The sequence below is a fragment of the Molothrus aeneus genome, chromosome 6 (assembly GCF_037042795.1).
Source record: "Molothrus aeneus isolate 106 chromosome 6, BPBGC_Maene_1.0, whole genome shotgun sequence".
NCBI lineage: Eukaryota > Metazoa > Chordata > Aves > Passeriformes > Icteridae > Molothrus > Molothrus aeneus.
This window is the reverse complement of record NC_089651.1, coordinates 40,483,837-40,507,875: the sequence shown is the minus strand read 5'-3', so window position 1 is coordinate 40,507,875 and position 24,039 is coordinate 40,483,837. Positions and strand designations below refer to the sequence as shown.

The 24,039-nt window shown below is 45.3% G+C and overlaps 1 protein-coding gene across 4 annotated transcripts in view; it reads right to left on the bottom strand.

Moving 5' to 3' along the window:
* Positions 1 to 5,454: 5,454 nt before the first annotated feature.
* ESRRB (estrogen related receptor beta) overlaps positions 5,455 to 24,039 on the bottom strand; it is a 37,172-nt gene continuing 18,587 nt past the window's right edge. For 2 of the 4 annotated variants that reach the window (XM_066551928.1, XM_066551929.1), the window contains 4 exons: positions 18,774 to 18,884; positions 17,996 to 18,157; positions 11,887 to 12,156; positions 5,455 to 5,699 (listed from right to left, as the gene is read on the bottom strand). In XM_066551928.1, coding sequence (XP_066408025.1) covers positions 5,455 to 5,699; positions 11,887 to 12,156; positions 17,996 to 18,157; positions 18,774 to 18,884 — 788 coding nt within the window. Of the gene's footprint in view, positions 5,700 to 11,886; positions 12,157 to 17,995; positions 18,188 to 18,773; positions 18,885 to 24,039 lie in introns of all 4 variants that reach the window. The other 2 variants (XM_066551931.1, XM_066551930.1) reach the window with 2 other exon arrangements.

The window sequence follows — 24,039 nt, the reverse complement described above, 5'->3', positions numbered from 1 at the left end:
AACTTTAAAGTAAGGGACTGAGGAATGCAAACAGCCCTTAAATCGTGTTTGAAGAGTGGTGCTCAAGCTCTCTGTAGTCTGCCAGCTATCCTTACTAATCTCTTGACACCATCAGCTCCAGTGCCAAGGAACTTTTCAGAACCCCAAAAGCCACACATTTACCTCCCTTTGCTATATTTAATTTGAAGTAGGATCCATTTTAAAGTCCTACTGAGGTGGCCAAATCCAAACCTTCTGTGAATGGCTACAACATTGAGAGGACTTATGCACAGAATGTAGGAGGGCTGTGTGTGTGACTGTAAGCTGCTATGTGAACTTGGAAGGGGATTGTGTTGGTTCCAAGACTGCATCTGTCACAGTCAGGGTACTGCTGATGTGGGGCTGGGGGTAGCTGTTTCCAATGTAGAAAAAGCTTCTCACACTTCATGTCCCACTGCAGCTCTGTGCTCATCTTGTTTTTTCATTCAGGCTCATTTTTAGCCCTTGGCCTTTCCCACTGGCCACCACTAATTCAGCCATCACCTCCTCTTCAGAGGGCAGGCTGAGCAGCCTCTTGATTGCCTGGTTTGATGCATCATTAGGACATTAGCAGTGTTGGCTGAGGTGTGTTGGAGGTGCTTAAACAGGGTGGGATGGTGTCTGGTACCTGATAGAATCAGAGGTAGAACAAAAAACTGGGGTCCTTGTTTCTCACATCTCTGCCCCAATTAGCAGAGTGCATTTCCTTCTGCTTTCTCAAGCAGCTATGAGCCTTCCCTCTTGTGCTGCCTGACCAGCAGATCAATGCCAATGCCACAACTTTAGCACTTGCATCCACTTCATAAGCACTGGACAGCTGCTGTAGTGCTTGCAACACTCATGATGTCACTGCTGGTTTTAAGCCAGTGGTCTATTTTATGATTAGAGGTGTTTCTTCACTGGAACAACTTCAAGATTTTTTCATCTCTAGCTCCTGTTTATCCCTTGCACCACTGAAGTGTAGAACATGGAAAGAAAAGGAGTGAGGGGGAGAAATAAACTGGTCTGTGGCAGAGACTGGCAACGGTGCCTGTCTTAAAATTTCTCAGCAAAGCTCATCTCACAAAAACTCAGAAGCTTGCTGAGAATTTTTTTTTATATATGGGAAAACATGAAATGAACATTTCTAAGTGAGAGGGCTGGGGGTTTCCTGCTCTTCCTTAGCAAATACAGACAGATCACACTTTCCCCCCACTGGCCTTTTCTGTGGAGCCATGTGCCTCCTGGGGGACAGAACAGAGCAGCTCCTAACACAATAAACATTACTCTGTCTGCATTAGTTTTTACATTTCTTTGTTTTATTTCTTGTTTTGTTTGAAATGACCTGTACCACAGGAATACAATTTATTTAACAGGTTGTTATTTTTTTAGGAGCAGATAATAGTTAAGTAGATACTGTTTATTTCACTGACTGTCTATGACTACCTGCATCATTCTCACAGCCTCTGTCTCTCTCTGGCTTCTCCATGTAACCCAGCCACAAGAACAACAGAGCAGCCTTTGGCCATATGATTGATTATAGCTCCGATTGGTAATAAAAGCTCAACATGTTACATTCTAGGGTCTTTCTCAATTAGTTGCCCCTCTAATAGCTGCTTACATGTTTCTGGTGAAGCATGTTTTATTTTATATATTTATAATAGTTTAAAAAAAAAGATGATATAGCTTACAAAGAGAAAAATAATGCCCCCTTAGCATGAGCAATACTGCAAGGTTCTGATTGTTGTGGGGATATTTCTTGTAGCTTCACAGTTTTGCTGCGAGGTGTAATGCCCAAGTTTCCCTAGAAACCTAAATTCAGAGTGGTAATTTACCTTTTAATTGATCCCCATGAAATTTGTTTTGCATTACAGGTCAGACACTGCTGTTCCCAGAGAAGAATGTGCCCAAAACAGAAGAGCTGGTCACTTGGGAAGAACTGCCTTTTGTAGTAGCTGGCAGGTATATGGTTTCTGTTATCCACACATGCAAATCAGGGGCTGGAGCTGCTTTTACCATAGTTGCTGGTGTTGATTTATTCACTGTCACTGCTATACTTACCTCTACTGCTTCTCTTTTCTTTAAGTCACAGAGCCCATCCGTGTCCCGAGGCTCAAGCTCCATCATCTTTTGCCCCATGAAGAAGGACAGCTGTATGACACTGACTCTGTGAATCCTATATTACAAATGAGCAGCATAAAGACTACTGACCTAAAACCCATCTCCTAGTTCATGTCTCACCTTCCATATCCCCAGACCTTTTTGTAAGAGACTGTGAGCATTCAAAGACCTAAGCAGTTGCTGAAGCTTTATTTCCTACTTCAAAGTGCATTGGGGGGACTACACTGTTACCCTTCTCTGCAATCCCAGCCCATTGTGTAGCTGGAAATGCTCCTCAGCTGTGTCAGTGTGATAGTACTACTGATGCACAGCAGATGAGAGTAACTGGAAAGAGATTATTGTGATTCCTGCACTTGTTTGAAGGGCTCAAGAGACCTGATCTGCTTCCCAATTTAGGATGGTACAAGTCTTTTAAGGGTTAAATCTAGACAGGTGTTTGTGTCCCATTTCCTGGGAAAGAGTTTGCATTCCTTGGTTAGAGAGTTTAATATATCCTAAGTACTGTCTGCTTCACTTCCCATCCTATTTCAGAAGAAATGCAAACACTTCCCTGCATATTATCTTCAAGCAATGGAGAGTATTTGGATGGGGTCCAACATTATGCAGCTTTAATGGAGAAAGAAGTTCCTGGAAAAAATGTATTTGGTATCTTCATATTGCTATGCCAAGGCAGGAGTTGCCTCCATCCCATAGCCCTAATCTAAATAGCCAGCAGTCTCTGTGAGCTAGAAGCTAACTCGGCAGCTCTCCATAATCATGTTTTGTAGATAGTTTCCTGTTATGGAGAGCAGGCCTGAGTTCAAATACAGCAAAGCTAGAAGAGCCTTTTGGGGTTGTTTTTGGGTAGTTTTGGGGGTTTTTGAGGGGGGAGATTGGGTGGGTGTGTTGGCATGTGAGTAGTGACCTTTCTGGCAGGGCCCAACAGAGTAAGAATTGCTTCTTAGGATCTTTTCAGCCCATTTTGGGCCAGCTACCTTTGCACAGCAGGCTGGGACACAATGTGCAGCAGCTCAGCTGGGTGGCACTTGGCAGCATTGCAGCAGTGCTCGAGTGAGTCAAACTTACAGGTGATAATGCAACACAGCACATCTGTGAAAGCAATTCTACCACAGCCAGAAAGAGTTGCCAGAGTGCAGCATATGGCAAGCTGGCTCTGTAATGGTGGCATGCATTTCACTTTGGTCCCTCAGTCACAGATGGGTACAGGGATCATGAGTGCAACCAAAAGCCTCTCATTTTCTCCCCAGCTGCCTTTGGGAGGGAGTGGGAAAGAGAAGCACAGGTATCCTCTTGAAGCACAAGGATACTGTGTAATTGCTACTGCTGTGAGCAAAGAAGGAGTCCCAATTCCAATGTGCCTTCTGCCCCCAAGGTCTCTGGTGGTTTACTAATATGCCTGAAGTAAGACAATTCCTTTATCAAGTGAGTACAAAATGAGTGACTGTGTAACATAGGAAGAAGTCAAAGGAGATGAAATGGAACTAACTTAAGTTCAAGGTGTGGGCTGGCTATGAGAGCTGAGAGGTCACCATGCCAGCCCCTCTGTGTCTGAGCCTGCCAGGGCAGGGGTCTGCAGTATTGACAGCCCTGCTGGGACACACTCTGCTCCAGCAGAAAACAAGCACCCAGTGTTTCTGATCACACACCTCAACCCTGGTTTGGAAGACTTCCTCCTGAGGGCAATTCACTCCTCTTACACACCACCTTTCTCCTGGGGAAGCTAGGAAGGGGTGGAAGCTTGAGGAGAACAGACACAGTAGAGTTAGTGGTGTCTCAAACGTAGATCAGAGGTTTTTTCTCACCACAAGCGTCATGCTGTTGACCACAAAAAAAGAGAATACATTCAGGTTTTGTCAGCTCAGGATGGCTTAAAACTAAGTGACCTAGAAAATAAAGTTTCAGAGAACACCAACAGTCAGTTTTGTCAGTCACCTACATTCCCCTCTGGCTACTGGGAATGCAGCAGTTATGGCTTAGGCCGCATATCTAAACCAGGTCTTGGAGACAGTAGGAACCTGGTTATATAAGAGTAAATAAACACTCCCCCTGTACTTCTCCCACCACCCCAAGGTCAGGTGTTTGCTTTCTGATCAGCAAGAGAACCTCCTACCAGCCCCAGGTATAATCTATGCTAGCTCTTTTCCTGCTGTTGAGGATAATGGGATGAGGCAGGGGAAGACAGTAGTTGGAGTATCAGGGGTTTCATGCCATCCTCTAATTTATTTCCCTAGCCTGCCACAATAAAGCAATCTCTCAGGCTCTAGAGCTGCCTCCTCTGAAAAGCAGTGCCCTTGATTCCTAACTAGAATTTGGCAATAAGCCTAGTCTCTGTGGAGCCAAAGAGCTCTAATGAAGTCTAGGAAAGATCTGGTTTGGGGTGTATTTTTACTTGGGCAGTAACCATGCAGACAAAGCCTTGTGTTCTCTGCCACAAGGAACAGGTGGGGAATGGCACTCAGCTGAGCTGAAGAGTCAGGTGTGATACACTATGGGGTGAAAAGTGTGGAAGAATTGTAGTTAGCACCACATAGGAGAGGATGCAGAGATTATCAAGTCAACCCAGCACTGAAGTATAACATCAGGCTCTTCTCTCTTGCCATTTGGGAAAGACTTGCATTTTCTCAGGGACATACATCCTACCTCTTCAGGGGCCTGCAGGGATTGTACACAGGAGGGACTAGCCAGGCGTAATGACACACTGTACAAGGTCGCAGAATATCTTACACAGTTAGGAGCAGCTTTCCCAGTAAGAAGTGGGGCCTGTATGTACAAGTGTTAGAGGAGTCTGGGAGGCAGCCTTTTTGTTCAGGAGAGGTCCAGCAGCATTGTTCTCCAAAGGAGCATCTACTCTATGGTAAGAGGAAGAAAGGTGTCAAAAAGAACCATGGCTGCTTCCCTTTCTAACTGACCCCTCATAACACCAGCAGATAAAGTTTATATTTATTCTATTCTTCCTCTCTTCCTGCTTCTGTCCCCACTCCCCTCCAGAACTGGCAGAGGGTGCTGGGAAGCAGGCAGCCTGGACAGCGCTGAGAGCATCACTGATCAGAGAGGCTGAGCCCCCACGATGCCTCAACAAGTGCAAGAGCATAATCTGGTATTTCCCACAGAGAAAACAATGAAAAAAAGAGAAACAGGTGACTGATTAAAAGTTTCCCCCCTCCTGTACACAAGATTCTGCAGTCACACCGACAGATAGACATTAAATAATTCTTCCGTAATAAATGATTGGAGATAAAAGCCGGCGGTGGCTGCTGCTGCTGTTTGGATTGCTCCGATGTCTGCGTCTTTGTTTCTAGTTTGTTCCCCGGCCACTGTGGGCTGGTGCTGGGGCTGTCAGACCTTTGCCTCTAGCATTTCTAGGAAGAGTTTATGCATGGGAACCTTGCCCTGCAGTTTGATGCTGTAGAAGTGCTGCACAGCTTTAGCAGCCGTCTGCCGCAGGAGGGGCAAGGTCAGGAGCAGCTTGCCTGCTCGCCGGGGCTCCTCATTGCGCTGACTCAGCTCGTAGTCCTGCAGGGCTTCGTGGAGAAGGTCCTGGAGTTTCTGCACTGCATCCATGTCCTCTATGTGCATGGAGTCTGGGGTGAGGGAGAAAAGACAGCAAACAGACAAGTCAGATGTGAGAAAGGAAATCCTTTATGGTTCTGAAGCTAATGATGTTTTCTTTCCTTCTTATCTGTTCTTGTGGGGATTTTTTAAGTTGTTTTTGTCGTTCCCCCCCCCCCCAACCCACCCAGGCAGGGGGTGAGGGGTGTTGTTTGGCTTTTTCTTAAGCAGAAAAAAACCAGCTAGCTGGCAGGTGTTGTGCTGCTGCATGAAGTTTGGCAGCAGCCCAGTGTGTTGGCCCTAGCAGTGCAGGGACAGTAGGGTTGCCAGAGGTAGGTGGGTGACACACGTGCCCTGTGTGCTGCCCATTTTGCCAGCCACCCCAATGCAATGCAGGGGTCAGGCAGGGGCCTTTGTGATTTGCACTTTCACTTGCCCTCCATGCTCCTTATGGGGAGAGTCACCCTGCAAGGGGCAGCAGCTGCTGTTCTGCCGCTTGGGAGCAATCTCATTAAGAATAATTAACGCTGCTACAGTGCTTCATCTGTCTAAACTGCCTAATTGCTGTGCAGCTGCTAAGGGTATCAGCAAGACAGAAAAGCCCCACAGGTCACAACCAGTGCGCCCAGGGGTGTTGCCAGACCCACCTTTGTGCATATGCCCCTGCTTTCAGAGACTGCCAGCAGCTGCTCAAGGAGCTTCCTGCTGAAATAAAGGAATCCCATGCCTCCAGCAAGGCCTCTTCCCTTAGGCTGCCAGTCAGATTTCTATGAGCTGTTGGAGGGGCTACAGGGTTTGCAAGGCTCCTGGTGTGTCTGTGAAGTGAAGGTAGCTAGCTGGTAAGGACTCAGTCCAGGGCTGAGACAGAGAGCCAGACTGAACACAGACTGCTAAACTTGTGGGTAAGTCATGGTGTGAGAGGGCAGCACCAAAGAGCAGAGAGGCACAGCATCACCAAAGGTTTTCTCCCTTTTCATCTTGCTGATACGTGCTTCTTTCTTACAATTGTGACAGAGCTGGAGACACTGATGCCTCATCTTCATTGTTCAGAGAATTTTAATCAATACTGAACCTTTTGATAAAGGTTCCTGCCACAAGGCAACAAATCCAGAAGCAATGCCAAAGAGACAGTAGGGCAAGCACACATGCACACATGTAATTGCACCGCCTACCATCACAGCCTGGGCTTTGCTTTGTGGCAAAGTAGTCTCAGTGTAGTCTCAGCCTACACACACACACAAATGTGAGGACATGGGTTCCCCAGAGTGACAGCAGTGAAGAGGAGGAAAGCTGACTGAAGTGCCAAAATCTCTCTAGAAACATGTGTCATCTTTATGGAGAGCACAACACAAATTAGAGACTGTGAATTTTGTATAATTCATTTATGGTAAAAATGCTATTTATGATGCATGATTTATAAAGTATTACAACAGTTGGGAAAATATTATGTCTAGCAAGAAAGCTGTTTAAGAAGCTGTTCAGAAGGAATGCACTAATTAAGAAAGTATTAAAGGGAAAGTATTAAAGTATTAAAGGGAAGTATTCCCAAGAAGCCTACTGAAGAACAACTCTTGATACCATTTACACTTCTTATCCAAGAGACCAGGCAAAGAAGCTCAGAAGAGAGCTGCTAGGTCATCACAGTGACCTGAGCTAGACACAGAGGTTGATTCTGAAAAGCAAGGAGGAAGAAGCATGCTGCCAAGTCAGTCTGGCAACTTCTCCCAGCCAGGTAGCACCTCTGAAAAATTTCCATACACAATCCAAGAGAAGTGAGTGGGATCTGTTTCCTGCCAAGTCACAGAGGTCATTTTGAAGACTGGAAGTATCAAAAGCTGGAATGTCTTCTATCCTTTCTGTTTAATGTCCTTCTGGCTAGGGGCACAAAGGAGAGAAGTAATCACAGCCTGTCAGAGTTTGCAGTTCCCAGCGGGTGCTAGAATTACCATGCAATGAGCCATGTTTCAGGGTAAAGTGGGTGCTCTGCTGTACACTAGACAGAATCCCAAAACTGCCCTTCTGCCATCTGGCTTCTGTAAGGTGACAAGACTTAACAGCAGTAAATAAGTGCATACAGTGAGAGAAACTGGGGAAATAAAGCTCAAAGACTACCCCACCACCACCACACTGCTGAAAGAAGCTCAAAATTGGCAGCTGACTGCAAAAAATAAAACAGCATTGCAGGATTAATTTCCTTGCAATCCATCAGTGAACTGGTGTCAATGGCATTGATAAACTGTTAATTACGAAATCAATAGCTATGAATTTTTACAGCTATCAGAGCACTGAGGTGGGGGCAGGCTGCCTGACCATGTCCCTGAGGGTCAGCTGGCCTAGAAGCTGGGCTTCATACCAGGAGCCCTTCTCCAGCACTGCTGGCATGGGGTACAGGGCAGGTGTGAGAATGGACAAGGCCCACTGCTTCCTCACCTCTGTTCTTGCAGCTTCTGACAGGAACAGGACCCATTAGTACAGAATTTGCTATGCATCCCTTTGCCAGGTCCAGATATTGCTCACTCCATTTTAGCATTAAAATGCATTGCAGAAAAAAAAAAAAAGGGGAAATTTCAGCTGCTCTGGGATGTCCTAAAATGAATGTGTGCTGTATGCTAACCTAGAGGGCTCCTCAATACATAGGTTGATCTTTTTTTTTTTTCCTAAGGAAAGAGGACCTAGGAATGCTTAAAAATGGACTGCTGACTCTGAAGGGTAACAAATTAGGTCTACATCACCTCTACTCTGTCAAAAAATGGGTGATCATATTGTCTGGGACTTGCCTGCTACTCTGGGAATTAAGAATTCATCCCTCAGCTCTCTAGAATGCACTTACTAAATGGAGATCCCTGGAATTATCTTTGCCAATCCCAGCAGGTGTGTTGTTGGTGTGTCACACCAAGGACTCAGAGATCAGCCTGCTGTCAGCTTCTTCTCTAGTAAAAAGTGAGTGAGCTCCCGCTTCTATTTTCATTTGTTTTAATTTCTAGAACCAAAGGGTCAAGTATACACAGGGCTGCCTAAGTCCCTAGAACTTGGATTGCATGAGCAATTACACCCAGAATTTATCTGTGTGGGAAGGAAGGCAGAAAGCAATTTTAGGCAGCACAAGTTCTAATCTTAAAGATGAATCTGGTGTTCATCTTTAAGCCCTATCTCTGATCCAAGGGAGCTGAAGCCTGGCCCAAACTGCTTTCCTCCCATTTTAGGAATTGGCTGTTTGCATGCAAGCACACACATGCAGGCTCTATAAGTTTATCCCTGTCAAAAATACACTAAGAAAAATAACTGGCATTAAAAGAATGTGAAGGTTCAATGTTAAGTTACAACAGAAAAATACACTTGCCCTATTCCAGCTTCCTTTCCTGTGTGTCATGAGAAGCTTTAATTATATGAAAAACAAAATCCCCATGCTTCACTTTCCCATATTTCAATACAAATAACAAAACAGGTCTTTTGTGCATTATGCTTCTACATAGCTACACTTCTAGCTGCACCAGTGAAGTCAGAGTCATTTTTTCCATCCAGCTGAGAACATGCTTTGGCCTGTGCCTCCTGACCCTTACCTTGGTTTCTTTTTTCCACAGCACTGGAAATGGAACCCCAAAGCATCTGATGAGTGTTGGTTGTTCTGCTCTGTCTTTGCTGAGTGTTACTCCACTCCTGTGGAGACTGTCTCATAAGGTTTACTCTGGGCTTAGTCCTGAAAGCACAGTGAGCAGCAACAGCATAGAGTGCTTCTGTTGCACTGTGAAGAACTTGACAGCAGTGTCCAGAGCACGGGCCAGGTAAATGTCCCAGTGTGCCACTTCTCCTGTCACAACTGCTACCTTAGACTTCAGCCTCTCTGAGGAGCCCTTCTCCCTGTTTAGTCCTGTGACCCTCCTGGTAGACAGGTTCTTTAACAAGTTGATTACATCACCCATAGCCACCATTGCACAGAGGAGAGAGGCTAGCCTTGGCCATCTGCCCATCCTGGTTCACTGGCAAAGTGAAGGCAGCAATTAAAACTAAAAAAGCACTATATGAAAAATTAAAAAAGGGAGCAAAGTTATGAAGTGCAGAAAAACCATAAGGGAAATGAAGGACATAGGAGGGAAAGCAATGTCTAGAAGGGCTAAGGACAGCAAAGAAGTTTTATAAATATTTAAGGAATAGAAGAAAAATGATCATTTGTAGGGGGGCTCTTTTCATCTGGAGATTATTAACCTATTAATAGCAGTGCAGAGTAGATAGAAGTCCTCTGTGAGTATTTCTGTCTTTTTTGGAAAAGAGAAGCATTATATACCTGTGTTATACGAAGGTGATAAAGACTTCATAATCTGTTGTTTATGCAAGAAGATATTAGAACTATTAGGACAAACTTCACAGAAATCAGCAGAGCTGGATAACTTGGCTTTAAGAGTTCTAAAATTGCTGGCTGGGGGTCATCCAGGGCAGATTGTAAGTCTGATCATCCAGGCATGATTAGTAAGTCTTGGTATTTTTACAAAATTCAAGATGAATGGAAATGTTCTAATGATGCACACATTTTCCTAGGTCTTACCTGATAATTTCTATGCTAGCTTGATGTGAACCAGGGCAAAAGAAAGGAAAAAATAAAGGTGACATTCAATTAAGACTAATAAGATGGCATTTATAAGACATGTAAATGTGGCACTTAAGGACATAGTTTTGTGTTGGACTTGGCAGTGCTGGGTTAACAGTTGGAAGTGGTGGTCTTAAAGGTTTTTTCCATCATAAATTATTCTGTGATTTTACTGCCAGTCAACATGATACTTGAGAAGAGAGGTCTTGTCAAACAAACTTGATTTCATTCTCTGATGAGATTACAAGTTTGGTTGATAAAGTTAACTGCACAGATATAATAGACTTAGGTTTTTATAAAGCACTTGGCTTAGGACCACGGGACATTCTCATTAAAAAATTAGCACTATGCAATATCAATAAAGAACACTTTCAATTGATTAGTAACTGGATAGATGACAGATCTCACAGTAGCTATCAGTGATGAATCATCCCTGAAGAAGGAGTTTTCTCATGGAAATCCCCAGGGATCAGTAGAAAAATCAGCTGCTGCTCAACATTTTTATCAATGAGCTGTAAGGAAATTTTTTTTATTTTATATAGCTATTGCTAAGGAGTGGATGGATGGCAAACAGGGACAGAAAGGTGTAAAATGGTGAGGCAGCCTCACAGAATCCTGGACCACATCCTTACACTTGAAATAATATATCCATAGCCAAGGAACATGACTATGGAACAGGAAGTTTATCATGTCAAGCTGTCAGATATAAAAAGACCCAGAGTCATAGGATCCAACTCAACAAAGATCATTCTTTCAAGGCTGAGCTCAAGCAAACAAACATTAAGACATGATGCCTATTGTTTTTGTTTTTTTTAAACTGAGAGAATGAGTAATTATTAGAGTCAGCTGCCAAGCAAGATGAAGATTCCCCCTCTTTTAATCCTCCCAGTTTCACACTGGGTGTTTTTCTGTAAAGTGGCTTTAGCCAAACACAGATACTGGTTTCAGGGCTGGGCTGCAATGGTGAATTCTGTGACATGCATGATGCAAATTTGGCAAAGGGATCTGATGTGAAACAATGAGACTCAGGGGATGTAGAGGGAGCCCTTGTTACGCAGTAGCTTTAGCAGTTTCCCTTTCCGATGGGACTCCTGAGCAAATCTGTGTCTGGCTGGCTTTGATACAATGCAGCCTTGCTGGATTGAGAGCTGCAATCTACACCCACACTGTCTCCCAGTTAAAGGGGGATTCAGTGTCTCTGGTACCTCAACATCTCCAGGACAGGGTCAGGCAGCCCCAGCCCCGCAGCTTTTTGAAATTGGGATGAGAGTTTCCCCATTTGCTGTATCTCACCAACGCTATGGAGGTGGATGCAAGTGTGGCTCACTTTTCTGAGCCCACGGCACTGGAGTTAGCTTGCTAGTGGAAAAGGCCTCCACAGACCCTTTTACTGCCTGAAACCAGCAACCAGTCCATCCCTGTCTGTTCCACTCCCTCCTACAGGGTCAGAGCACAGCTGGGGCTCTAGCAGCAATAAGCCTCATTTCTCCCTGCTTTCCAGCTTAGAGTGGAGCTTTGAGAATATTGCATGACACAGGCAGAAATTCTTAGACAGTAGGCTCTAGTTTCCTACCAGGTAAAATAACAGCATGAGCCTGGACTGGCTGGGTGCAAGACTGGATGGACCAGGGCTGTACCTGAGTTGGCAAGGGCCAGAGCTTTGAGTGTGACAAACTCCTCCTTTTCCACCTTGAGCTTCTTATAGCGGCGCACCAGTTGTAGGATGGCCAGGTAGAGCTCCAGCAGCCCTGTCAGACGAGAGTGCTCTTCATCCATTATGTAGTCCTCAGCATAGACCAGCTTGTCCTCGTATGGCAGGGAGCGGTACACAATGCCCAGGATGAGAATTTCCATCCAGGCACTCTGCAGAAGGCTCATCTGGTCTCCAAGGGAGAGGTTGGAGAACCCTAACAGGGCAAAAGACAAGCAGGGTCAAATGGGTGTGCAGCAAAGCCTCTAGGAGACTAGGGTCCTTAGTTTCCCTGAGATCCAAACCACACACTCTTCCCTACTGACTTGCTGCTTTAAAAATACCCCAAACAACTCACTAAAGGGACTCTGTAGCAATGAGCATACATGGACCTTACCCTTCTCTTTGCTCCTATGCCCACCCACAGCCTCAAACAGGAATTCTGATGCTCTGATTGCATTTATGGGAGTCCAAGGTTGGTGACAACCTCTTTTCAATGACCACTGCTTCTTTCATAGCAGCAACTCTTTTGTACCACATTGCCTTTCCTCTCTTCCTCAGTATTGCAGCCCATTTAGTCTGTCCCAGCTGAAAAATGAGCAGAGAAGAGCTCCAGATGACAGAAAAGAGGGCTTCTGATGGGATAGGAGGGAATGACACAGGCCTGAATTAGAAGTATACTACAGTCTCATATTTTGGCAAAGATGGGAAAAAGTCCTGCCACAACAAAGCACCAAAATGTGTTCAAAAATGAATATCTTTGTGAACAGAATTCTCCTTTATTCGTCATCCCACTCTGATTTCCATACCAGCAGCTCTGCCTACAACCCTACCCAGAGATAAAAATACCTTTGTGGGGACACTGAAGTACCTAAATCATAGCCAAACCTGGTAGCAATGGGACAAGCCCCTGTGAACCAAATATTCTTGCCAAATAGAGCCTGACAGCCTGACCTTGACAGCCCCAGAATCCACTTGAGAGAGTGGAGAGGACAAAAAACAGAGGCAATGTCCACCTCAAGGCGGGGAAAAAAAAGTGCATGGGAAGGAAACCTGTCTGTTATGCCTTCCATACCTGGTACCCTTGAAGGCCAGACCATGAAAGATCCTGGGAGATGGGCACTCTAACAGTCATTACGAACAGCAATGTCAAACACAGTGTGCTGGTCCTCTCTAGGCAGCTTTTGCCCACCATGGACAGACAGAAATTGCACTTTTTTTGGCAGCCCCTTGCTTCCAACGGTTCCTAGGGCTGTGAAAGAATGGGACACCCAGGCATGCCTCAGCTGGAAAGGTGAAGCCTCTCCAGGCAGTTTTCCCCCCAGGTGCATATGAAGCCTTGGGGATCACCAAAGACCTGTGAACTCATGAGCCTCCATGCAGAAGCCTCCCAGCTCCACTGGCTGCATGCAAGGCTCAGCTGGGCTTCTTCATCCCACACCCCACCCTGCTCACAGCTCTTGGCCCCACATCGGGGCTTATGTAGACAGCCACCATGATGATCATTTGATTTTCTCTTGTTATCAAGTTGGCAATTAACAAAAGAGCTGATGATTGCTATATTGACTGACTGTGGGATCTCTTTTTCTATCTGCACTATCTCAGCTGGGGAAGGGAAGGCAGAAGGGTGGGTTAGTGGTATTTTATTTATCTCTACGCCATGTTTTGTGTTTGTGTTGCCAGGGGAAGCAAAGGGTGATAATGGCCTGGCAGCCCTTGGACATCCAATTTCCCTTATCAGGCCACTGAATAGAAAAGAGGCCCCAGGCCACATTAATTAACAGATACCAATCAGCTGTCACGTGCTGTGTGTGCAAGGTCTGAGGGGAGCAGTGGGTGGGAGGGAAGAATCAATAAACCATTGGGGAGGAGTGCCAGAGGGAACAGCTAAAGAGGCGTCCAGGCTACTGGCAAGAAGAGCTGCAAATCCAGCTCCATGACTGTGAGAGTGATTCCTGTACAGCACAGCCTGTGCTCCACAGAGCTTTGATGAATCCCACCTCTTGCTTGGGCTAGCCTTGTCCTTTACCTCATCCTTCTGCCTCTCATGCCCTGCACTCATAACTGTGCTGCTCTGGAATGCAGCCCTCCTGACTCAGTCCAAGTGCAAGCTGCTGCAGCTCCAGTGCTGGGGATCCTGTCTCCACAGCTCTGTCTGATGGACAGGGAGCTGATGAGAGTAACCCTGAGATTAGAGTAAAGTTGCACAGCCACTGCTCCACTCTTTAGAACCTGAGATCTCTCCTTTGGTCATCCCTCTCCTAGCTCTGACCATGGAGATAAGTCCAGCATTTAGGCTGCTGCCTTAAGTCCATTTTCTGGATCAGTCACAAGGCCTTTCTGCATCTTCATCCCCACCTGGATTACAAAGGGCATTAGGCCATTGCCTCATTGCAGTCTGCCAACAACATTTCTTTAAGATTGAGAAACAGTCACATAGCAGAGTGAGAGGATCCAGGACAGGCATGGCTTGTACTTTTCTGCTACAGAAAAAGCAGAAAAATTGATTTAACTCCAGCAGTAGCCTGTACACACAGCATCTCTATTAATTGCCCTTTCCCACAGGCTGTTGTGACAAGTAAGAACAGGAGATACCATATTTTACCCTTTGCCAGGAAGAACAGAAGAGCCAGCTGCAATTGCCCCACCCACCTGGGAAAGCCCCTGGCCAGAAGCACTCCCAGGTAGCCAACAACTCCAGCTCCAGCAGGCGAGTGGGAAGAGGGAGCGCTATGGTGTCAAGCCTGGACTTGAAATGTCTGACAGAACTGGGACCCTTTTCCTCCAGTGTTCACACTTGTGGAGTGCAAGGGCTAAAGAACTGGCCCTGAATCACTGAAGTAAAGGGGAAATCCTATGACTCTCTTCATGCTGTAAGAGTTGAGATCAGGGAAAGTAAATGTTAATTTCACCTGGCCAAAATCACAGGCTTGCTATTTATTATAGGATTGTAACACTGGGGAACCTCTAGTTGTGAAATTATCTGTCATCTTACAGCTCCCAGGAATTGCTAAAACACAACTGCTTTGCATTCTTGAGCTGTTGATGGCTCAGCATCCACAAAATGCCCTTCGTGATCCGTTTCATGCTGCTTTTCTCAAGTCTGACCCTGAAAGGTGCCTAATCCACCATTGCCCCAAAAGAGAGCCCCTGGCTCTAGCACAGAGCTGCATGCATGTTTCCCTCCTTCCCAGGTGCCCCTTGAGAAAAGCTGCTTTATTTGCAACAGCTGATGTGACATTCAGGTTGGGGATTTTTTTTTAATTTCAGGGTTTTTTTATTATTATTTCAGTGGTTTGGCAGTGGGAGCTCCCAGAATAAGAAAAAAAAATCACATAATTTGTGGCAAGTGGAGTTCATAATCTGTTAATTTATTATCATTTCTGTCATCCTGGAGGGCCATTAGCAGAGGTAATAAAAGGAGATGTAATTATAGGATCTGAGGCCACTCCAGACACAGCTGCTGTCACTCCACTAGCCATATTTCATTCTGTGCTACTACTAATGTCTTCCTGGTGAGAACAGCACAACAGCTACCCTGGGAGAGCCTTCATCATCACCCCTCAAGAGAAGTCCTGTCACCCTGCATCAAAGCAAGAAGAAAAGGAGGATGTTGTTCCAAGACAATTTCCATGGGGGGAGAGTGAGTAGTGGGGAGGGGGCCTCATACAGAAGGGAACAACCCCACATTGGCTAAGTGTGGCTTTTGAGCTCACAGCTAATAAGGCTATTGAGCTAATAACATTTAAACATGATTAAACATGTTTTATTGTTATTATAGGAAAGTGTGTTTAAGTTTTACTGATTTTATTTGCTAATACTGTGGGATAGAAGGTTGTGTTGACACTTGGGATCCTTCAGGGCTGGTATGACTTTAATGTCACATCTTTCTTTACTAATTCCAGTGTGAATCCAAGGCAGGAAAGTGTGACTTTTTCTCCTTTCTCCATCCTTCTCTGACGAATAGTTTATGCACAAAGGAAGCAATGCCATGTTTTACTCAAAATTTTTGGAAGGCAGAAATACAGGGCATAGATAATTTAGACACCTGGCAGACTCCTGACCCTGCCCTGCTCTGCCCCCTTGCTGCATAACTCAGTATGCTTCATACTTGTTGCAGAACTACAGAGTTTTTGTTTCATTATTATGAACTGTCTTTTATTATCTTTTTTTCTCAGTACTGCTCTCTTATGTAACAATTCTTGAGCTCTTGCCTGTGCACAGTCCTGTTATAAAATACTCCTGCTGGTCTGAACTGTGCCAGGCTGATTACTGTGGCTGTTACTGTGTTGTAGGGCCTTTGATAGGAGAGGAAAATAGAAAAATTTGAGATGATGGCTGGTATGTCCTGATTTCAGAAAGGAGAGGAAGAGCCCCTTTCACAGTGCAGGAGCAATCTCTACTATACTCCTGTTCTGGGACAGTATTGCCAGGATGGAAAACTCTGTAGGAATTCGGCTCTTCCCACAGCCACAAGATAGGGAACTACAGTAGGGCACACTGTGTGAACAGATATAGCCAAGGTTAGAGGGATGTACAACAGCACCTCACTGGACAGCCACAGCACCTAATTGCATTGCATTAAATCCATTCCTATAACACGCCAGGTATTGGGTTAGTAGAGCAATCCAGGCTGAGTTCTCTAATCACCACTGTAACCCCACTTGTGATGAATCAGCCCCAGATGGATTCCAGCACTAGTGATGGTTATAATCCCTTCAGATAGGGCAGATCTCATGTAAGAAGGGCATCACCAAGATTAACCTCTTCTCAGAAATACTGTCCTGAAAATGTTTCTTCAGACTTCAGAGTCCCATCTCATAACAATCCATATTCCATATAGCCCATAAAACCATTAACTCTTGGGTCCCAGGAGAAACACATTACAGAAAAAGAGAAGCAGCTGCCAAAAAGCCAAATGAGAAGCAACAGAAAGAAACAAAATACATGGGAAAACTAAACTGTCTGATCACATATGTTAAGATGCTTCATCAAAAAAAAAAAAAAAGAAGAAAGCCAAGAAGCAAAACAAAACAACACAGAGCCCATGCAGTGGAAGACATAGTCAGCATGCAGTAAATCCTGTGATCCTGTATCAGAGCCTCATATATTCTCCTGACAAAAGGAAGGGGAACAGAAGGCAGGAGATAACTGAAGTGAGCTGTTTATAAACAGCTTTAGTGAGCTGTTCATAGTGAATTTCTGAAGCAATCTTTGGAAAGCAGCCTTGTAAATCCCACGGCTATCCTCTAAGTTCCCTGGCTAGCCTTCTCTACACACAAATCCAACCTGTTTCTGGTGAGGCTGGAGAGAGACTAGAGAGAGGGGAGCATTTTCCCTTCCCAATCCAAATCTGGGAAGACCCCACAACTCAACCCTGAGGACCGTATCTGCTCCTTCAGCCTTGGTCCACCCTACCTGCAAGTGTGGGACACTTGCTATGTCACTCAGTCACACAGACACACATTGCATATAGTCAGTGAGTCTTCCAAGGCAGTCACACTGCCAATAAGTTGTCCTCATTATTTGTCAACAAAGAAGCTTTGAGATTCACTGGCAATAGCACATCGTCCATCGCAATGGGATTTGCTCTGTCATAAATCCATTAGGACAAGATTTCCTGAGTCTGGACAAGAATGCCCACTGCTGAGAAGGTGTGTATCTGCCTTGTTATTAGCAGTAAAGTCCAGTCACTGCCATAGTATTTATTCAGCTATGAACACAACAGAGCTAGGTCATGTTGATGTAGTGCAAAACTACGCAAGTCTACCATACCATCCATAAGGCTGTCTCCCATGTGCTTCCACTGGGCCACTCAATGCAACAGAGAACTTCTTGTATCATATCAAAGCCTTCTGCATACAGACATGTACAGTGATCAATTTATGCACCTCCATCATAGGCTGCACTGGAGTTGTTACCAATGAGAGCCCATCACTAGCAGTATTTCCCACCCATCACTATAGGAAAAAGTCCTCGTTGAGACTAAAATGGATAGGCACATAGATAAATAATAGCTCCCTCTGCTGTTCATGCTTACATCCTTGTAGAATTACCTGGGATGTGCTTTGCCCAGCCAATGATCACCACCAATTCCCTGTCTGCCAGGTCACAGAGGGTTGTCAGGGCTTTGATGTCACTCTCCGGCATGGTTGGATCAGGCATGGCATAAATCTTCTCTGGCTCAGCCACCAGCAAGTGGGAGACGATCTTAGTCACTGCACATTTCAAAGGAGAAGCTGTTGTATCTCTTGTGAGATAAGGTGAACCCTCCTGGGATAAGACATGACTATAGAGCCCCTAGGACCTCGGTAATGGTTTTGGTCACAACAGAAAACCACACTGCAGCTACGCAAGTTGTAGTGGTCTGCCTATGACAAACCAGCTCTGAACAGGGATGACAAAAGCAGGAAGCTGCTGTAATGTTGTCATTGTCTCAGGCAGGTCCACTGAGGGGAGAAGGAGGTATAAACAAAAAGTCCGTAGATGTGGAAAAGTTTAAAGAGCTATGGGTAGTATTGAAGAGAGTAATCAACATGGGACTGGTTTTGTTAACATGGCTTGGGTAAAGGAAAAGATCAGAATATCACTAAATGGATTTACATAATCTCCTAGGAAAGGTCTGGTATTTAACCTTAGGTACAATGAATCCAGTACCTGAGCTGTACCTAGGCCTGTCTAGTTACCTCTACAATACAATCGTGAGAAAAAATTCCCGTACTGTTGACTGATACAGGAATTGGAAGTGACAATTGCTACACTGTACTTTTGGGAGACCAGTGAGAAGAAATATAGTGGCAGCTCAGAGGACCACAATTCAAGACCAATACATACATGGCTTTTTAGCTGGGGGAGGGATCTGTAAGCTCAGGTAAGTGCTGCTCTCAGAATCCAGTCTCCTTTTGTATTTCTGACGACCTCCACGGACTCGATCCAGACGAACACCTGCAGGTAAAACCAAAAAGTCCTCATGATTCCTTAGTGCCTTACGGAACCCTGGCATGCAAATACTAAAATTTGCTAAGTAGGATGTTCCCCACACTCCAGGGAGCTTCCCTCTCCCTTGAGATAAGATCTCAGAGATCTCACTTGAGATCTCAGCTGAACCCATAAATCTCAATACCAGCTAGACTGCCTCCAGCTCTAAGCATGCTGCTCTGAGCTTTACTTTTATTTAAAACATTAATGGCCACAGAAATTAACCCATTCAAACTCTTGAATTGCTATAAATCTGATGGGAAAATGAAAAGCTTCAGAACTCAATGCCCTCTACATGATCCTGCTTTTAAAAAGAAAGACTTTAAGTGTCAATCAAGCCAGCAGTTATAAAAATAAGCTTTTAGATTGTTCTTAAAAATGAGAAGTTAAATGTTCTGTGACCTCTCACTGTTTATATTTGAAAAAAGTGATACAGCAAATAGATAATGAACTATGAATTCAACAAAGATGTTTCAGCCTCGATCAAGTAAGGCAACTGTAATAAAAGTAGAATCCAAATAAATAGAAACAACCTTGACTACAATAAAGCAATGATAAAGACGAAGTAGGGAGACACTGAAGAATTTGTTGCAGCTCTTTCAGAGTACAGTGAAAAAACTCCCAGTGACTGGGAAGTACCAGTGATTGTCACCAGGCAAAAAAAACCATAGCATCATCAATAGACCAGGAACAACTAAGTTGTCACATTAGTACAAAATACGATGTTAAAAAGAAACTGTGAAAAAAACCCTACAGATATTTATGCAGTTGTCTGTTATTTTCTCAGCAGCCCTATGGACTCTGATAGTCACTCTGTGAAATTGGGGTAACTCAGTCTTGCTGGGAGAAACAGCTTTGGGAAAAAATTCTTTCAAGGTAAATGTAGGAGCATTTGATTAGAATAAAATTTTGAATTTACACTATACAAGTACTTCCTTAGAAACACACAGGAGTTTACCTAGTCTGATCATGGGAACCAATTACATGATACACTTACTAATCACATTAAGTCATTAATACTTTGCAATCATACCGCTATATAAACACAAACAACTAAAAGCAAACACTCCACATCAGTTTTGAAGTGACACTTTTTGAACAACCAATACACCTGAAAAAATCTGCAGTCAGCTGGCAAATATTCTACCCTAGAAGGAGGCATGTCTGTCACACTGCCTTTCAATGCCATGTTTGCTTACTCTGCCCGGGAAAAGATAAAGCTTTTACTGTGACGCTCACACCAGCCACACCTGCACCACCTGAAACCGCTACTTGCAACAACGTCTAGATCCTGATACTCTTCCTGGCTAGAGCACCAAACAATTTGACTACCAATTGCCCCCTAAGCAACAAGAATACCAGGCCAACAACACTCAGTCTGGCAGCAGGATCTCACACTGAGCAGGAGAAGCAGGAATGAGCAGGTGTGACGCTCTGCACAGCAAGGGAGCTGCTGCTGTGGGTGACTGCTATGGGAGGACAGCAGGTGTTGGAGAAGATGGAGAGAAAGGTATGAAGCTGATGTAGGTGAACTCAAGTCACACTGAGTAATTTCTTTCCACTGTCCCATTTTCTATTTCTTACTCCGTATAGAGAATTTACGGACATCCCTAAGTACCACCTTTCTCTTCCATTACATGGTATTGTTTCTGAAATGATGCCTATTGCTTCTTCTACTTCCATTTCCCGTGGCAGATAGCCTGTGGGCAAGACTCCTTCCTGGGAGCCCAAACACACTTCAGAGAGCAATTTTAAAAAGGACAGCCAGGGAATCCCAAACCTGAGGTTATCTAGGGAGATCCCTAAGGAACAGCAGTAATAAAATCCTGGATGAAGCAGGACATTTTCACTTCCATCCATGATTTCTTTCCCTCTATAAACATGCCCTGGTTTCTTAAGAAATAAGACTCTATTCCATGCTTTGCTGAATGAATGACAGCTACCTATAAGCCCGGAGACAAGGCAGGGACACAAATTTCTGGAACTGCCAGTAAACCAAACAACCAGGTATGAAAAAGAAAAGAATCAGGAATATACTGTTGGAAGATTATAGAGGAACAGGCTGCCAAGATTCAGGACTGAATTACATCTTCCCAGGACCCTCCCAGATAAGGATCATAGCTGGGTGCATTCCCTCACACCAGTGGTCAGGGGAGGGAAAGAGGGAGATGCCATTCTCGGCTGACAGAAACCAACACACAGCTCTCCAGGATGCTTTTGCTGTGCAGTTTGCTAAGCAGCGGGAGCGGGAACGAGGAGGAGTAGGGAGGAAAGAGGGAAGGAGCCTGTCTCCTCCTCCCAAGGAGAATGCCATCCTCCAGTGCTTGGCAGAGGGATGGCTGCACAGGTTGCAGCAGTATTAGGGACCCTCAATCAGATTATAAGGACACAAGGGACTTAAGTGCATTAAAAAAAGATAAGAAAGACGCAGAGAGATTTACCCTCCATCCCTCCTTCCCTCACTGAGCAGATAGAGGTCTGTTTGCCCAAGGACTTCAGCTTGTTAATTTTGAACAACTGTTTGTCCTCCTCTTGTTCCTCTTCCCTTGTGACACTCCTTGAGGCAAACATTTTCAATCAGCACTTGCAGAGCCACAATTCTAGCCTGTCATCATTGCTCCAACCGCAGAGCTGGTGAACAGGCTGAGCCCCACACGGCACATGCCAGGTCCAGCTGCTGAGTGAAGTGACGACAGGTTCTGTAGTCTACAGTGACAGATACTACAGTAAACAAAAGCATTTCAACCCTCCAAGTCCCTGACTGCGACACTCCAGGCATAAGCATAATGGTAAAATCCTTTTTCTAAAGATCTGACAGCCTAATGAGTCATATCTAGATGGAAGGAAAGGGCATGGCCAAAAATCAGTACCTGTGGTATCTAGGTACTCAGGTTAATGCCTGCTGCTCTGCTTGATTTCCTCTGTGGCTGATTTTAAGACAGACAGGCTGGTTACAGTGCAGCTCTGAGAGGGACACTAAAGGACAGACATTAAAATGGAGTGGGGAGGTGTGGGGGGTGAGCCCAGAGAAGCAGCATGAAGGAAAACGCTAAACAGAGAAGAAATGGAGGGGAACGTAAGCTGGGATATGAATGGAGGTGAGAGACTGTAAGGAAAAGGAAGATGAAAGAGAGAGGGCTGGAGCAAAGCTGAGGGGCATGTACACTGTAATCACAAGGGCAGGTTAAACACCACATGTGCAGCCACCTGAGCCTTAACTGCAAGGTGCAGCAGCCACACATGAAATGCAGCTGTCCATACTGAAGACTTACACAGGATTTGGTACTGCGGCCTCACAACAAGACAACAGCAAACTAAAGCTCCTGCACAAACCCTCTGCTCACATCAATCACAACTGGCCAGTTCAAAGGAGAGAAGACACTCATCCCACAAAAATGTCACTGCCACAGGCACTCCTGGACCCCCCTTTGTGTCAGCAAGGAGTTGAGATCAACAGTATAGGACAAAGTTTGGAAAGCACCACTCTTTGATAACTTATCTTGATGGCAGTTCCTTCAAATTAAGGCTCTCTATTCTGGACACATGCCCTATCCTCCCATTCCCCTGTATGGCAATAAACTGCTGCTGTTCATTCAATTTTGTTACCTTTTGAGAAATGCTGCATAAAAGTCCTCCTCATCTGACCTAGCTATGGAGCTGACCCTGGTGTATGCCCCAGGAGCTGAGTTCCAGCTCCCCCACAGCTTGTTCTCTGCTCCCCTGCCTGCCCAAGCCCCTCTGACCTTGCAGGGAGGAGGGCAGGGCCAGGACTTGTGCAGGACTTCTCAGCTCAGCATCCTGCCGGGGCAGGGATGTCAGTTTTCTAAGTGTCCTGTGGGTGCCACTCGTGTTCCAAGCTCTCTGGCAGAGAGGTCTGTGCCAGCACCAAGCCTCTGCAGAAGGAGAGCTGATCTGCTGATCGTTCAGCTCCCTGCACTTCTCTGACATGCCCCTTGGAGAGACGTCTGCCCGACAACTTTGGGATCAGATGTCCCCTTACCGACTTGATAACATCAGGCCTTGGGGTTTTTTTCTTAATGGAAGTAAAATAATTCCATCTTTTTTTAAAAGCTGGACCCAGGCCGAGACTGTCGGAAGTAAAAATAGCCGAGTAGGCAGAGGCGACAGCACACAGAGTCAGGTTTAGTTTCTCTTTTATTTTCTGGGGACTAAAAATACCCTTAAAAGCTCTGTGAAGCTAAGCCCTGGCCAGTGGGAAATGCAGTCAAGGCCCAATATCAGCTGTCGTGTCAAATTACCAGCCTCACCTCACTTTCCATCGAGTCCTATCACATGGCCATGGATTGATAGGAACAGAAAGATCTATCTTGCCAAAAGAGCTAACAGAGGAGCCAAGCTACAGGGTTTGCATGGTACAATATGTGTCTAGACCAAGAAGGACACAACCAAAGGGAACACAGGGCAAGTGCTGGCCAGGAAGCAAAAGGGCATGCTCAGGTTTTGCTGAGCTTCCCTGATACACTAGCCAGGTTCTGTGTCCACTGCCCACCTAATCCTTGAGCTGCAGTTTCCACACTGCTCTCCCAGGGTCTGAGCTGGGGTGGTGCTCTGTAGCTAGCAGAGCACCTGTCTCCAGGAGCTGCAGTACATGGGTTAGTACTGGCCAAGGAAGCCAGTATGGGCTAAAAGCAGAGAAGAAAGGAAGGGAGAAGGGTTGTATCCAAAGTGTCTCCTACGAAATTTCCCTCTTCCTTTCTGCTCAGAACTTCAGGAGAGACAACAGCATGTGGTAATGGGATGAGTGAGCCAGGAGGAAGCCTATCAAGGAAACAGCAAGTAGAGATGACCGTTAAAAGTCAGGTCTGCCAAGATGGAGAAAGAAATAGACTACAGGGAAAAGCATCTCTGCCTAACAGGAATGGAGAGGCTGCAAACTGACTAGGCTCTCTTTTGTTACTCAGATTCCAGCTTGGGCATGAGAAAAGATCCCTTTATACTATTAGGCTCTAACATTGTGGCAAAAAGAGGCCAGGCCCTAGAGAGTCTTTTGGTAGGTGACTGATGTGATTACCCAACTCATCTGAAATACAGGAAAGCAACTTGAGGGTCACAAATCAGCACCACCAGAAGAGCCTAGTGACTAGCCTGGTGCAGGTGACCA